The 16694-nt window shown below is 44.2% G+C and overlaps 1 protein-coding gene across 1 annotated transcript in view; it reads right to left on the minus strand.

The window, feature by feature from the left end:
• Nucleotides 1–16694, minus strand: part of TENM1 (teneurin transmembrane protein 1) — a 406739-nt gene that overhangs the window by 150974 nt on the left and 239071 nt on the right. Inside the window, exon 16 of the mRNA XM_004713061.2 lies at nt 3225–3368. Within this exon, the coding sequence (XP_004713118.2) occupies nt 3225–3368 (144 nt within the window). The remainder of the gene's footprint in view (nt 1–3224; nt 3369–16694) is intronic.

Below are 16694 nucleotides of genomic sequence, written 5' to 3' on the forward strand. Positions count from 1 at the left end.
AAAAACATCATATCACTGTGAATGAGGGGAAGTGCAGAGTGGAAACCCAAAGCCCATCTGTAGGCAACTGGACATCCCCTTACAGAGGGGTTGTGGGGAGGAGATGAGCCAGTCAGGGTGCAGGATAGCACCGATGAAACATACTACTTTCATCTAGTTCTTTAATGTCTCCTTCCGCCCACTCTCATGATCCCAATTCTACCTTACAAATCCGGCTAGACCAGAGCTGCTACATGGGAACAGAAAAGAGCTGGAAACACAGGGAATCAAGTACAGATAAATCCCTCAGGACCAACAATGAGAATAGCAATACCAGGAGGGTACGGGGAAGGTGAGGGGGAAAGGGGAGAACTAATTACAATGATCTACCTATAACCCCCTCCTGGGGGACAGACAAGAGAAAAGTGGGTGAAGGGAGATATTGGTTGGTATAAGACATGAAAAAATAATAACAATTTATAAATTATCAAGGGTTCATGAAGGAAGGAGGGTGTGGGAGGGAAAGAAATGAGGAGCTGATACCAAGGGCTCCAGTAGAAAGAACATGTTCTGAAAATGATGATGGCAACAAATGCACAAATGTGCTTGACACAATGAATGCATGTATGGATTGTGATGAAGTGCTGTATGAGCCCCCAATAAAATGATTAAACAAACAAACCAAAAACAAAAATTAAAAAAATGACAAAAAACCAAGAAACTAAATCAAACCTATTGCTGTCCAGTCGTTTGAGTCTCAGAGCAGTACTGCACAGCGGGGCTCAAAGGCTGCAGTTTCGACAGAAGCACACCGCTACATCTTTATTCCTGTGGAGGGGCTGGTGGTTTTGAACTGCCAACCTTTGGTTAGCAGTCAAGTGGCTAACCACTGTAAGACCAGGGCTCTTCCCCATGGTCCTTTCTCCTGACTTCTTTAACATTTGACTTGAACTAGGAGTGAGCAACAGCAAGAAACTGACTCAAAGAAGAGAAAGCTAGTAGTCATGCTGTTCTCATTTGAACTGCGGCTTCTGCTTCTCTTGAATCCCAGGCTCAGAGCCAGCTCAGTGAAGGTCAGCGCTTCACTTTCTAGCCATGGCCTCCAGCACTTCTGCATTCTGCCTCCAACCTCTGGTCCTCCTTTAACCATCACTGTCCTTAATTTAAAAAAAAATCCCGTTCCTATTGGCATTTATGTGAATAAATAATGAGTGTAGGAGAAAAGGTACCTGGTTCTAGTCACTTGCTAACTCTGGTTAATAAGGATTTTTGTGATGCTGAAAGCTCTGCCACGGGTACTCTGCATACCAGTAGGGTCATCAATGGTGGACTGGGTTCAGGAGTTTCCAGACTAAGGCATATTAAAAAGAGGGATTGTGTAGGTCAATCCCTGGCGATCAGTCACTGAAAGCCCTATGTTTCACAACAGTCTGGTATTGGATTAGGCTAGAAGGCACTCAGAATACTCAGTGACTATAGACGCAGTGTATCAACGATTGTGCAGATGGCATGGGATCTGACCCTATTGCATTCTGTTGTGCATGGGCTCCCCAGGCATCAGAAAGGACTGTCTGAAGCAGGAGAGGCAACAATAGCTACGACACAACTTTGGAAAAGTCATCTGCTTATCTTAGCCCAGGGCTCCTCACACTTTTTCAACAGGGGGCCAGTAGTTCACTGTCCCTCAGACCCATTGGAGGTTTGGACTATAGTTAATAATAACTATGAACAAATTCCTATGCACACTGCACATATCTTATGTTGAACTAAAAACCAAAATGGGGCAAAAACACCCGGCGGCCTGGGTAAATATCCTTAGGCCACATGTGGCCTGAGGGCTGTAGTTTGAGGACCCCTATCTTAGCCCCACATTTTCAAGGGGCTTATATGGGGTTCGCACCACATTGCAGGTTTGCTGTGTCTAAGATGGGCCCAAACCAAAACCAAACCCATTGCCATTGAGTGGATGCTGACTCATAGCAACCTTATAGGACAGGGTAGAACTACCTCTTCAAGTTTCCAAGATTGTAACTCTTTCTGGAAGTAGAAAACCCCATTTTTTCCTGAGGAGGGGCTGGTGGTTTTGAACTGCAGATCTTGTAGTTAGCAGCCCAAAGCATAACCACTCCACCACCAGAGCTCCTAAAATTGGAGAAAGCTTACCGAATTCCTTTGAAAAAATTATATAGGTGAATCATTGATTTTGTGTACATTTTCCTTCACATTTTAACATCTCTGAGTTCAGGATGCATCTTAGAATCAGTGCATGTTTGTGTCAACTTGGCTGGACCAGGCTTCTCAGTGGTTTGGCCTACTGATCTCACATGTGACCTAATATAATGCAGTCAACTCCATGATGGGATCTGCTGTGACCTGTCAAGCAGTTGTGGGAGTTGTAGGGTTGAGTGCAATCCCCTTAACTCAGGTCACAGTCCTGGTGAAGTTTTCTCAGGAATGTGGCCTAATTCCTATATAAGTAAACTCAGTGGAGTGCTTACTTGTTCATTGTTGGTCTGGATCATGCATCTGGCTCACTGACCTCTGTTTCTGGGGGTTTGAGCCAACAGCCTGCCAAATGGCTTAACTACCCTAGGAGACATCAGCAGCCTGCCATCTGACCTGCTAACCTTGGTTCATGGGACCCTGCAGCCACAAGTTTAACCTGATGACTTTGGATTCATCTGCATCTGCCTCTATTAGCCTGTAGTCTTCCTGCTTCCTGGTTTGTGAGTTGAGAAGCTTCCAGGTTAACATGTAGCTCATGGACTTGAACCAGACTGGACTTAATGGTTTCTTCATATATAAAAATAAGTATGTATATTTAATTGGTAGTATATTTTCCATAAAATAGTGATGTCCTCATAACTGACGGTGTCTTAGAGAAAAACTGGTTGCAATTATTCCAGCTTTCAAAATTTAGTTAGAAAGTCACAGCAAAAGCTTAATGACCGGGGATAGAAGCAATGATGATAGCGCAGTCTTGAAATCCAGTTCATATGACATTGTGAGAAAGCCTTTTCCTTATGGATACTAATTTCAAAGCAGATTATTATATGATCAAGGACATCTACTAACATGGTTATCTCTAGGTGGTGAACTTTTCAAAATTTAGCTGTACTTTTCAAATTTTTCTTTAATGATTATGCATTACCTACATAGCATTTGTCGGTGGTGGTAGTTTCCGTCAAGTCTTTATGTGGCATTAGGGAAACAGTATTGATGAACATTGAATAGAATTTGCTTACCACTTTGAGGATTCAAAATATGATGCTTATTTAAGGACCAGCCTCCTAGGTTAGAAGCATCCATCTCAAAACCTTGCAAAACGACCGTCCTTTTCTCCCAGAGAATCAAGTCAGGGCAGGTTTCATATTCATATCCCACAGATACTGCAAAGAAAGAGTTAATAACATATTAGAAAATGCGAAATTCTTTGCTTTGTATTCACTCTTGTGGCGTATTCTGTGGAGATTGTATTTGATATCCAATTCGGAGTTGGGTGGGCACATGACCACAAATACATTTCACATAGCAGAGCAGCGCATAGCACCTAGCACAGGATTGGGCACCCCGAGGTCACGCGTCAGTGAATAGTGAATAAGTAGATGAATGACGGAGAGAATGAATGCTGTCATTAGGTGTGTATCATGTGTTTATGGGCAGCAAAGCTCCATTCTGGGCTTTGGGGTTGAAAGCTCTATCGGAAAACTGATGAAAACCTCTCTCTGCAGGCTTAGGCTATGGTGGGCCAATTCCTCTCTACCTTGGCGGAAGTGCACAGAGGGCTGTTTCTTAGCACTCTGGAGTACAAGCTGCACGTAGGAAGCTCGCTTTGGCATGTACTGGGTTACTTATAACAACCACTGAAGACACTTGAGACTAATAAAAATTGATCTGCCCAATTTCTATGTATTTTCTCCGGCACTAACTGGCCTTTAGTGTGTCAACAAGCCGGAGATTACTTAGCATGCTGCGAGTGTAAATTCCATTTTGCACACATTTGCTTTTGGTTTCTGCAGCTAGTTAACCAATGGGACTTCATCCTACATTTGGCTTCTGCTCCTTGGAAGCACAGATGTTATGCATTAAACTTGGAACCCTGGTATGCCACTAAAATGGGAAGTGTGGAATGTGGTGGCTTGGGTGTTTCTGCTCGACTGAAATATGTATATCTCAAGGAAACCAAGTCCCAGCCACTTTCCCAGTTGGTAAACCAGCTTATCGGGTGGGGCCCCTGATTTCTGAGTCCTGAATTTAAAATGCTTTCTCTTCGCCTAATGTCTGAAGCCTGGAGTATTGGCTGGCTACACTGCAAACCCAGAAGCTGCTCTGTCCCTTTCTTCCCATTTAAAACGTCCCCAGTTGGTTTTCTGTCACTGCTTGGAGGACTCCTCTCTACCTGCCTCTTCAGATGCCTCTGGAGAGTCCATTCTATCCTTTGTCCTTGGCTTCTGAAAACTGATCATGATAATGGGAGCTTAAATGATGCCAGTGCAATAGGGCCAACAATGAAAGCAAACTGGTTTGGATTTTGGCCTAAGGTGAGGCAAAAAGCTGGTAATTGCAGTCAAACTGATTTGTGTGTGGTGCTCCCGTGTGTGAGCGCAGGCACACATAAGCCAGAATGTCCTTATGATTACAAATGGATAACTTTCTAGAACGTTGCATTCTTTGTAGGCTGTGTTTGTGGCCAGTTAAAAACCAGACTGTCTTCTCTTTGTCTCCTGCCTCACCAAAGCTCAGGACGGAGACTGATGGCCTGTGTGAGGAACTCGGGTGGCGTTGTCTAGTAAGCCTCGCACTGCTACCCACGCGGTTCGGTTCGTGGTTTGAACCGCCAGAGAAGGCTGAGGACATCTGTGCCTGTAACAAGTAGAAGGTTGCTAGGCATCCATATCGACGCGATGGCAGTGGGTTTGGTTTGGTTTGACCGGATTTCCTGTGTGGTCTCACGGCACCCCACGCTTACTTAACAAGGACCCCACAATAGGGTCAAGTGCTCTGCTTTCATCGTTTTGAATTTTGAAATATTCATTAAAACAAAGTGGCTTCGTATTTTACTTTCACATCAGGCCCCATAAATCACAGAGCCAGTCCTGATGGAGGTGTCCTTTTATCCCATCATCAGCTCCTGAAAACTCATGGGATACCATTTTCTTTTAAAAGGTGCCCCAAGCTCTGGTAACAAAGGAAATTAATTGTGGGGTGGGAGGTGAGAGAGGGGAGGTAAATTATGAAATGGAAATCAATTCCAAATGGAAATTATTGGGGGAGACTTTATGACAAGACTCAATTATGGTGGGTGGAAACACACAATGCCAGAGGTGAAAACGTTATCTCCAAGGCCATCTAATTAAGGTTACACTCATGGTGCAAATAAAGATCATCCAGAGCAACGGCATCTCATCAGAGGTTATGAAAACCACTGTGGTTCGGTAGAAAGCAGTGGCTCCAGACCCAGAGTCAGAAAAGATCTCAAACGTTGGATCGACTATCAACTAGCTGTGTGGTCACTGGAAAATTGTCCTTCACCTCTGGATGTTATGCTCTTCATCTGTAACCAAAAAAGGAGAGGGATGGCCTTGGATTGGTGGTCTTCAGATCCTTGTGGGTGGGCAAACCATTAATAGTAAATCTGATGTGAACCATAGAGCTTCGTTCTGAAACAATCCCTACAAGCCACTGCCTTTGAGTTGATGATGACTCTTAGCAAGCCTAAACGACAGGGTAGAAAGCCCGCCACCCCCACCCCCCACTCCAGGGGGATGGCAGTTTTGGAGACTGAAACTGTTTTCTCAAGAAGAAAGCCCCTTCTGTCACCCATGAAGCTCAGCTGGTGGTTTCGAACTGCTGACCTTGTGGATCTTGGCCTAACTCTGTAACCACTACGGCACCAGGGCTCTTTTCGAACAAGGTTTATGCATCACTAACATTTACATATTGTTCCAGGAGGTCCACTGACTTCCTGAGGTCCAACTACAGATGGCCCATTAAGAACCCTTGAACTCATGAATTCCTGGGACAGCCACCCCACCACATCCCCACCCCTCCGCACCTCGGCATGGACATTCTACACCAAAGTGCCTGCTTTCCGGGTGTCCTACGTTCATGTTGGGGATCAACCTCAGGAGCCAAATAGAGCACAATCGCTCGTGTTGGAAAAATTTGTAGGTAACTAGAGAGCACACTTAAGGCACTGTCGATGTGGAGAATAACAGAGTTTTTGCCATTTGGGCCAATATTTAAAAGTCTTGATTAATAAATAATCACAACAATGATCACTACAAGTTCCCTTAAAGCCATCCTACCCATGGCATGCCTTGCAATGCCTGGGTCTGCTTTCTGTCCCCTGTAAACCTGGTGGGCAGCTCCGAGAATCCCTAGTCTGGAGGAAGGAAACCGCCCCATTTTGTACCTAAGAAGTGTGCACCCTGGCGACCTCGGAAGGTGGTTTGCAGCCTGTGTTGTTGCCCTCTGAGTAGTAGCTACAGACCCTCCCAACTCCGTGGCAAGAAATGCTTCTGGAAAGCTGTCAATGAAGGTGTTCTCAGTGTAGCGAACATGAGACCTATGCTTTTGCCCTCCTCGTGCATGTTCCCTGAATTGCTCTCCAGCCCACAACCACAACTGCATTGCCTGCAAACCCCACAAGATTACTTCCCCAGCCCCCACCCCAGCCACAGAAAATAGAAGGATGGTAGCCACAAAATCAGTTCCCCCTAAGGTTTATTAGATTTAATTTTTCTTAAGAAGGCTCTATGAGCTAATAAAGTTTATAACGTACACTGAAGATCCAAAACTCCAACAGACTTTAATGAGTATGGCTGTGGGGTTGGGGTATTTTTATCCGTGGCTCCTGGCTCAGAGTCACGAGGCAAGCTTTGTTTCTGACAGCAGAGCCCCTTGCAACAGAATCCTGGAACTTGCCATCCGTCGATGTGATGTTTCACCCCATAGATTGGGAGTTGCTCTTCAAATTCTCCGGCATGGGCACAGACAGCAACCAATCCTAGACGGCCTCTCATGGCAGCAGACTGGAGGGCACCAAACACCCACTCTTTTTCATGTAATTAAATAAGGGGCAGGGAGGGGCTGCCACTCACAATTCTTAGCCCCGACACCACATTCCTGGCTGCTACAGTGACAGCTGAGCCTTACCTAAATAAGCAGAGTGGACCACGATCATTTCCCGGGAGGCTTGGTGTCTATCCTGGCAGATCATCAACACACACCCTGGTATAAGGCACAGATGCAGCCCCTTGCACTGTCAGGCGGGGACTAGGTGGGATAATGTAATAGGAAGGGGGGAAATGATCCACAAGTATTCACTAACATTTCAGAGCAGCTGCAGAAGGTAGACTGGCCTGGCAGTGAGTGCGGATGGCAGGGGCTTCACTGCCCAGAGTTGGTGGACTGGTGACATGATGGTGTGATGGTATTGGGAAGGCAATTGAGAGAAAGAGCCTCAGATGTGGCAGGATACATGTCTTTCTCATATTCTGTCTTCCGGCACTTGCTCCCTTATGTCTGCACAGAGGTAGTCATGGACTGTTCCTTAACCAAGAGTCATTTATTGTCAGCATAGGCTTGTTAGTTTGTGCAGAGGACGGTGTCCTCTGGTATCACAGCATCGCGCCTCTGACTTCCTTGTTAGCCTTCTTGCAAACATTACATCGCTGTAATAAGAAGACTGAGTGAGAGGTTGCAGCTGGCTCCCCCCAAATCAGTTGACACTGTTAAAATAACTCTGGGTGCTCATTCCACTGATCAGAATAGCAGCATCTGTAAGACGAGCAGGGGGAAGGGGAGGGCTGCAAGAAGGCCGAGGGACACCGTGCCCCTGACAGACAATTATGAGACTGTGACAGTCATCCATAAGGCCTGGGCATGAAAATAGACGGTAAGTAGCCAACGGTACAGACGCTAGGCCATGAAGTTGAGGTGCGAAGTATGACAAGATTAAGCAGATGAATTTCTGCAGCTTCCGGCTAAAGCTTCAGAATTCATAATGGTTGCACTTATGAAGGCGATTTATAATTAAAAGGAGTCAGATCATCAATGTGAGAAAGTTATGTGCTACCTTCATGAACTCAAGGAACAGCTAAAAATAATGTCATGACATTTAAAAGGTTGCTAGTAGTGAGATCATAACATTCTTCTCCAAAAGGGGATGTTTCAGGAGAATGCTAAATATTTACCATTCTTGTTTTTAAAATACTAAACCAATGCAACAAGACAAACCAGCGAAGGAACCCAAAGAAGGTCAGAGCAGCAGCAGGTCGTCACGAGCATGGAGGTGAAATGTGCTTTGTTGAGAACAAGTACTAGGTCCCAGAGTTGCCTCTCCCTCTTGTTCAGGTTCTAGTGCTTTGTCATAGGCTGGGACCACCCCTGAGACTCCTCCATTTGATACACAGCCGAATAGCCCGATCTGCTTTGTGTATCTAGTCTCCCTTGCTTACTGAGAGTGTCAGAGTCAGGAGTTGAATTTTATCAAGTGTTTTTTCAGCACTTATGGTGATAATCACATATGTTCTCCTTTAATCTGTTAAAGTAGGTGAGATAGTGTATTGTGCCAGCCTGGCTGATCAACGCAGGTGGGATTGACTGAGGGGCGGAGAGATGGATGGTTTGGTGAGCCTTGCCTTTCCTGTCTCTCGCTCTGTCATCAACGGACCAGTGTGCGGCTGCCTTGCTTGTTCTGTGCTTCAATTTAAAGGCTACACTGCCTGTGGGACGCCTAGCCTGTGGACTATGTTGCTGTAAGTTGAGGTCCCTTTAAGACTTCTCTGGAGCTGGGGACTGGCGGTTGGTGACCTGCCTTGTGATTGGCTGCTGTGCTGACATAGCCTAGCTCTCTCTACAAATAGAGGAAGATCTGGCATCAGATAGAGACTTGAAGGACTGCTAGTCTCTCAACTTTCTCTCACGGACGTGAGCTGCACTAAGCCATTTATAGTGCTTCCTAATTTAACTGTTTATTTCTTGTATTATATATTTATCTGTATATGATTTAACAGTTCACTTCTCATTACATATCTAATTATCTTTATAAATAAATATATTATATTATCAGGAATTTGGTTTTATCTCTCTAGAGAACCCTGTCTAACACAGTAGGGAATGCTAGAAAGAGATTTTCTCATATTGACTGATCTTTATGATCTTGGAATAAGATCATTATAACCAACCCAACTTGGGTATCATATATTAATTAGCCTTTTCATAACTCCCTGAATTTGATTGACTCACACTTTACTGGAGACCATGGACCCCACCTGAGAATACACCTAAAGGGTAAATGAGAGCTTGTTAACTAACAATGAGGTAGTCGGATGGAGAGAAAGTATAGGTAAGGAAAAAAAAATCAAAAGCACCTGAGAGAGAGTTCAGTAGCTCCGTACAGTGCTTTGCCAAGAGGCCTGGTACCATGAAATCTACTATTAAGAGATTCCCCACCCCCTGGTTGCTTTGTCCCAGCTGACTTGTATAAAAGCCAACTTGCATGGCCTATGTGTCACAGAAGGCTGGGTGATGTAATGATCACATACAAGCTTTCTAGTATCTTTGTGCATCTGGGAAATGTTCTCTCTCCCATGCCAGGCCTACCATCCACCCCATTATGTCTGCAAAGCCAAAGAGTCACCCTCAGCCTCTTGGCCTTATTCACTTAGGCACTGAACAAACATGCAGTGTCTCATGTGAGCCTCTTGTTATTGGGCGCCATGCGGGGCACTGCTGATAGAAGGATGGACGACGAGATAGAAAAAGCAGCTGTATTCCCATAGAGCTGACATTCTAGGAAAAGAGACACGCACGGACTTTAAATGTGCGAAATGTTAGACAGGAAAATGCAGGGTGCTCTGAGAGTGGGTAGCCAAGGACTCTCATTTGGAATGGGTAGTTGAGTCCAAGACCCCTTTCTGGAGAAAGGTCTGCCTCAGGAAGTGCAGAGAAGTGCATTTTGGCCAGAGAGCACCGTGTGAGTGTGTGTGTGTGTGTGTGTGTGGATGTGTGTGGCCTTGAGACCTGGAAGAATGAAAGATCAAGGTGGCTGGAGGGTCTGTTTCGGTCTACTGCATCCAAACCAGGTCATTCCCCACCCTTCTACTTCCCGTGCCCACCGCCAGCCACAGCCACAGAAATAAAAGATAGCAGACGATGACCATCTTCCAGCCTGATTTAGGGATTTTGATTTGGGGAGGTTTATTGGGCAGTTTTAGGAAATAAACTCGTATTGAAAATAAAGTGGCGATTGTTCCAAACAGTGGGATTGATTAAAGGGAGGCCACATTGCCCTGGAAAGAAAAACAAACACCCGAGGCCCAAAACATACAAAACCCTCTCACTGTTATTGAGTCGAGGCCGTCTCCTAGCAGTCCTATAGGACTGGCTAGAGCGGCCCCTGTGGGTTCCTGAGACTTCAGAGGAATAGAAAGCCCAATTTGTCTCCAGCCGAGCAGCTGGTGGTTTCAAACTGCTGACCTTGCAGTTAAGCAGCGTAACCACCCTGCCACCAGGACTCCCAATAGAAAGAAAGGGTTGTTATTTAATGACTTTGTCCCTTCTGTGTGTCAGCAAGAAAATTTGTCACATGACTGAGGCCTGCCTTTGAAGGATGACCCACTCTGTAGAACTCCCATTTGTGGCTTCTGTGATAACGATCACAAAACAACAACTTCTCAAAAACCACACAAAAACACCGCCTTATCTTTACAAGACGTATAAAAAATTGTAAATATGTTATATTGTGTCATTTCAAGACACAGAAAAATTCCTGAGGAAGATATGTTTACTTTGGCTTACTGGATGAGATCACTAAAACTCAGCGAAGGGAAGTGACTAGGCCAAGGTCATCAGGCTAGTAAAGGGTAAGATCAGAGCTCAAACTCACCGACGCTTAGGCACATGCTTTCCCCCCTCAGCTGGATCACAGTTATGAAGGAAAATACCCACAATTTAGAAGAGTTCAATAGAAATAGGGACTTGGAGCTAAGCACAGCCAGGAAGTAGAAATACCAAGTACTGTGGTTGGCCAAGGGTTTGTTGTGACTGCTACGTGATTATCTTTCAGTTTCCAAAATGTCCTGGTTTCAAATGATCAATTCGATGGCCACTCCCTTCTGGAGTGCCAGAGATGAGGTGCCGGAGGGCCTAGGTGGCAAGCACAGGGATAATTATTGACTTGCAAGATCATCCTTCTACTTTATCATCTTATCCATGGGTTTCAAACACGAGGGAATAAGAAGAAACACACTGTGTTAGCTGTGAGGCACCAGTCACCTGGGGGAGGTCCCCACACTGATAACTGGAACAGAAATGTTCCAAAACAATAATCTTCTTAGCTTTGCATTCTAGGCCTTTTCTCTTTCCATCTGTTCCCTTTTTGTTCCAGGCCATTCCATTCCACTTCTCCCTTCCACTTTTCAAACACAGCATTGGTTGAAGCTCACCAAAGGGTTTTCCCAAGTTCCTCGTAGGCGTGACCAGCAGTTTGAAATGGGCACAGCCCACCTGTCTGCCAGGGCCATTTGGGAGGTCCCATCTCACATTTTTCTCAGCCATGTTCAAATGGACACAACCATAGCCCTCATGACACACATTCCATATTTAGGCCTGGGAACTGAGTTGCCATTTGTTAGTGGACATTGTGCTCCATGTGGCAGATATTCATTCAAACATCTCTTCATGTTGAGTTACTGCTAATAAACTTATTTTCAGACTTTGGTGCTAATAAACTTATTTTTCTGGTTGTAAACATGTTTGCAAGTCCTTGAAAAAACGCGTACCCTTGGCCCTGGGCCTATAATGTGGAATGGATAAAACAGCTCTGCTCTCAGTTAAATATTATGAATTCATGAGTGGAGAGAAATGATGAAAGATTATTATCACTTGCTGCTAGCTTCTTTGACAGAAAACCACTGGGGCATTGAACTGGGCACTCCAGAAGGTGGGTTGGTGACTTCCATTAAGAGAGAAAGCCGTGCAAGGCACAGTGAATTCAGGGTCAGGGGACTAGAGTGTGAATCTCCGGGCTCTGTCACGTACTTTCTGAACCTCAGTTTCCCCATCTGTCAAATAATGATTATATGAATCCTACCATGCTTAGCTGGCAGGAATGTTCTAAGGATTAAAATGAGATAATGTATGGGAAAGTACTTTGCAAATTGTAAAGCACTACCCATTTATTATTAAAATATTCAAGGGATGCTATTTTTGTGGCTGCCCAGCCGGCTTCGGTTTTACTGAAGGGAAATTTATGAACACTGAAGCATCAGTCTCAGGAATGTTTTGTGTGCACAAAGCAACTGTAGCTTAGCACCTATTACTATTAATGTTCCCCTGTTTCTCTCTAATGCAATTTAGACAGACTCCTATGTGCCGTGAACCTTTAGTGAGTCCAGTTCTCCCTGAACCGCCAGTCTTTCTTGCCAAACTACTGTACGCAATTGTTGTTGCCAATAACCTTGAAGAAAAATAGAATTGTTTATAGGGGTGCTACAAAATGTGGATGGCTGCTTTTCTGAACTTTAGGGCTTGAAACCGATGCAGTTTAATTACATTAAAAAGAAGAGCAGGAAGAATGAATTATTACATATTGATAATGTGTGCGGACACAAGCGGACATCACGAATTATTTTGACAAAATTCTCATAATGAATGCAGATCAGGGCCCCTGAACAAGCCTGTTTGTCAAATTAAATCAGCCTGCTCTCGCATTTTAACAGCACAGTGAACTTAACAATAATGATTTTTGTTTTATTTAACATTGCTTTGCAAGCAGCAGAGTTGGAAGAGGAACTAAGTAAAATACAACGATTTCCAGACATCATATCTTATTTAGAGCTAGAGAATAAAGCACGAAGGCCAAATTATTTCGAATGCTCACATGGTATTTTTCTAGCCGGGGCGTCTTGGCTGTGCAGGAGACAAAGCAATCTTTAAGCGGATGAAGCCATGATTGTGCCTTTTGTATGGGAACCCTGGGGGTGATTTTACTCTTCTTCCACTTGAGCAGTATTGTAGTTGGATTAATCAATCTTATCAGTTGCCGTTGATATATCTCCCAGGAAGGAATTCCTACAGTCTCTTTTACTAATTGATACACTCAGGCATTCCCCTTCACTGGGGATTGGCATTATTTACATTCCTTTAGGGGATTCTTTAGGAGCTTAAGCATGTCTCTTCTTATTGGGGCCGAGGGGTGGGGCCCCTGAATACTCTGATTCGCCCCCACCCACTGCCACTTTTGCCCATACAGGAGCCCTGGTGGCATAATGGGCTGGTGGCGTCTTGGGCTGCTAATGACAAGGTTAGTAGTTTGATCCAACCAGGCTTCCAAGGGAGAAGATAAGGCATTCTGCTCCTGTGAGGAGTTCCAGTCTCAGAAGCCCACAGGGGCAGTCCTACCCTGTCGTACTGGGTCGCTATGAGTCGGAATTGACTCCATGGCAATGAGTTTGGTTTTCCGGTTTTATTGCCCTTTGCGATCACACCAGCTGAACTATGTGCCAAACAAGAGACCTACATCTCTAACGCTGTGGGTGGCTTAGGCAGGGTTCTATAGAGACAGCAAAAGCAGCGCAGCTTCTAGAGAGAGGTTTATATCAAGGAAATGCCTCACATGGTTTAAGATCACTTCCAACCCCATGTGTTTAAACATACTCCCGCCCCCGCCGCCTTCCATCACTCAGAAATAAATAGGTCAGAGATTCATATTCAAGTGACAGGAAAGGGAGAAGTGGGGGACCTTTGCAGCCACTGTTTTCATTTAATATTCTTGCTGTAACTGGGACCATATGAATGATGGTCAAAACTTGTATTAGTTTCCTATCACTGCTGTAACAAATGACTACCGACTTAAAGGCTTAAACCAACCCCAATTTATCATCTAATAGTTAAAGAGGTCAGATGTCTCAGATCGGTGTAGCAAGGTGTCAGCAGGACTGAATTCCCCCTGAAGGCTCTTAAGGGGAATCCATTTTTTCTGCCTTTTCCAGCTTCTACAGTCTCCTCCCTGCCTTGGCTTCCAGATCACTTTCCCCATCTTCAAAGCCAGCAAACCTGCATCTCCCAGTGCCTTTCATCTCTAATATTCTCTTCCTCCAGCCCTAACCTCCCCTTTGGTCTCTCTCTTCCACCTTTAAGGAACCTGTGAGTCGGAATCAACTCGATGGCAGTGAGTTTTGTTTGGTTGGTGGTGATTAATATGAACCTACGCAGATGCTTCAGGATACATCTTCCTATCTTAAGGTCAGTCAGTAGAGACTGGTGGAACCCCCGAGACTACAACCCTTAGTCACCATTCAGGTCAGGAACTGAACTCACCTTTGTTTTGGAATAATCAACCATTCAAGATTCAAAAGGCAGCATTTGTCCAAGGACAAAGTACAGGGGGTCAGGAAAGAAGGAGGGATAGATAGAGGAAACACAAGGAGGCAGTGGGATGTGGTAAGTGTTGGTTCATTGAAGGGATTGTATTGGATGCGTTGAAATAAAATGTGCATGAACTGTTGAATGTAAAGCTCATGATCTGCTCTGTACACTTCCACCTAATTCACAAACCAAAAAAGTTGAAAAGAAAGCAGGAATTCTCAGTCCTTATGGAGATAGAAACCCGCTAGTCAATGACATCTCTTTAACTCCTTGAAGACTATGGTGAAGCTCCCAGGGACATTTTCCACAATATAAAAAGTCCATGCTCTAACCTCAGTGCCGCACCCACAATTATTTTGGGGGTTTTCCTTGGGAATCTTGCCACTTTTCTTTCTCCACCCTAAAATACGTGTTCCCAAGTGTGCATAAGCCACCACAAGGAACAACTCCTTCCCCCTCCCCTGGCTTCCTTGTTGGATATTTCTCTATGAGTTCATAGTCTCTGGACTGTGCATGACCCAAATGATCAAGTTCTGGGCCACTAATGGAAATGGTGCTGGTTCAAACCTACCCACAAGGGCCTTGGAAGAAAGGACTGGATATCTGCGTTCAAAAGGTCCCAGCTCTGAAAACACTCTAGAGTACAGCTCTGCTGAGAAACGCATGGACTATAATCAACTCAACAGTACATGGTTTGCTTGCTCTGTTTCTATTTGGTTTTTGTTTTTCCATTCTTTCTTACTTTTAAGACTGCTACATGTCTTTAAAAAGAACCCACACTCTATTTTTAAAGCATCTTAATTCAGGTCATTTAAAAAAAATTTCAGGCCATTTTATAGTTAGAATCTACCACTTATTTCAACAATGGGCTCAAACATATCCAAGATCATGGAGGTGGCACAAGACTGGGCAATGCTTTGTCCCAGTCTCCAAAAGGTTATTATGAGCTGCAAGACAACTACTCATAAAAATAGTTGGAATGCTTGAGGAAGTTTTGATCAGGAGCACAGTTTTAGAAAGAGGAAATAAACAGATAACCCCTAAACAAGTGATAGGCAAGCAAGGTTAATACTGGTGTCTGTATAGCAAGTCAGGGTCCCTTTGTGTTTTAGCTGTTCATTCACTCACAACTGAATGTCTTAGAAAAGTAAGTCATTAGGGGACTTAACTAGAAGGGTGAGACTTTGTCAAATGTACTTTGGATATGTTACAAGAGAAGTAGAGGGTCAAGTGAAAAAAGAGTAAGACCCTTGATGAAGTGGACTGACAACAGGGTCTGCAGCCATGGGCTCAACCATAACAACTGTGTAGGATCGGCAGGTTTCATTCTGTTGTACATATGGTGGCTATGAGCCAACCTACTCAAAGACACCTACCATCACCACCACCACCAACAATTTCTAACGTTGTCATGATTTACAAGGAAGTTATTTAGCACACAAAGTGAACAAAAATAATACAGCCATTGTGGAAAATAATTCGCTTTCTCCTAAATCATTTAAAAGGAGAACCGTTGTAGGACTAGCCATGCCACTGCTAGGTATACACCCTGAAGACTTGAAAACAGGTGTGCCACCAAAACCTTGTCCCTGGATATTCGCAGCAAAGGTGGATTGAGCTCAAATGTCCGCCACCTGCTACTACACAAAGACAATGTGCTAGAGCCAGGCAAGAGAATGGGATTTTGTCATAAAGAACTAAAGCTCTGTTAGAGGCAACAGCATGGATGAAACGTGAAAATAGTATGACAAGTAAAAGATAGTAGTCAGACATGAATAGACAACTTACAAAAGATGACATCCAGCCAGCCAGCAATCATATGAAGAAAGATTCACCTTCATTCGCCATAAGAGAAACAAATGACATGAGATGCCATCTTACACCAAGCACCCACAGTCTTAGGGAAAACAAAACCCCCAAACCCCCAGAAAATAGTAAATGCAGAGAATGGAAGATTCACAGATTGTTGGGGTTGCAGTATTCTACAACCACAATGGAAATCAATATGGTGCTTCCTTAAACCAATACAAATACCTTATGACCCTGAAATTTCTCTGCTTGGTATAAACCCTAAGGACATAAAGAACAAAATGCAAACAGACATGTGTATACCCACGGTATTGCAACAATTTCTATAACAGCAAAAAGATAGAATAACCTGATTATAGAAGAATGAATAGACACATTATGGTATATTCCTATTATGTAATATTATGCCTCCTTAAGGGAATGTAACAAAGAGGAAATGCTGAAATCCTGGTGGGGACTGAGCATGATAGTGGGACAGGAGGAGAATCAAGGGAAATAGAGGAAAGAGCTGGGAGGAAAAGGGCATTTAT

This window comes from Echinops telfairi, unplaced genomic scaffold (assembly GCF_000313985.2).
Source record: "Echinops telfairi isolate 266 unplaced genomic scaffold, ASM31398v2 ScPeMD7_6080;HRSCAF=6971, whole genome shotgun sequence".
Taxonomy (NCBI): domain Eukaryota; kingdom Metazoa; phylum Chordata; class Mammalia; order Afrosoricida; family Tenrecidae; genus Echinops; species Echinops telfairi.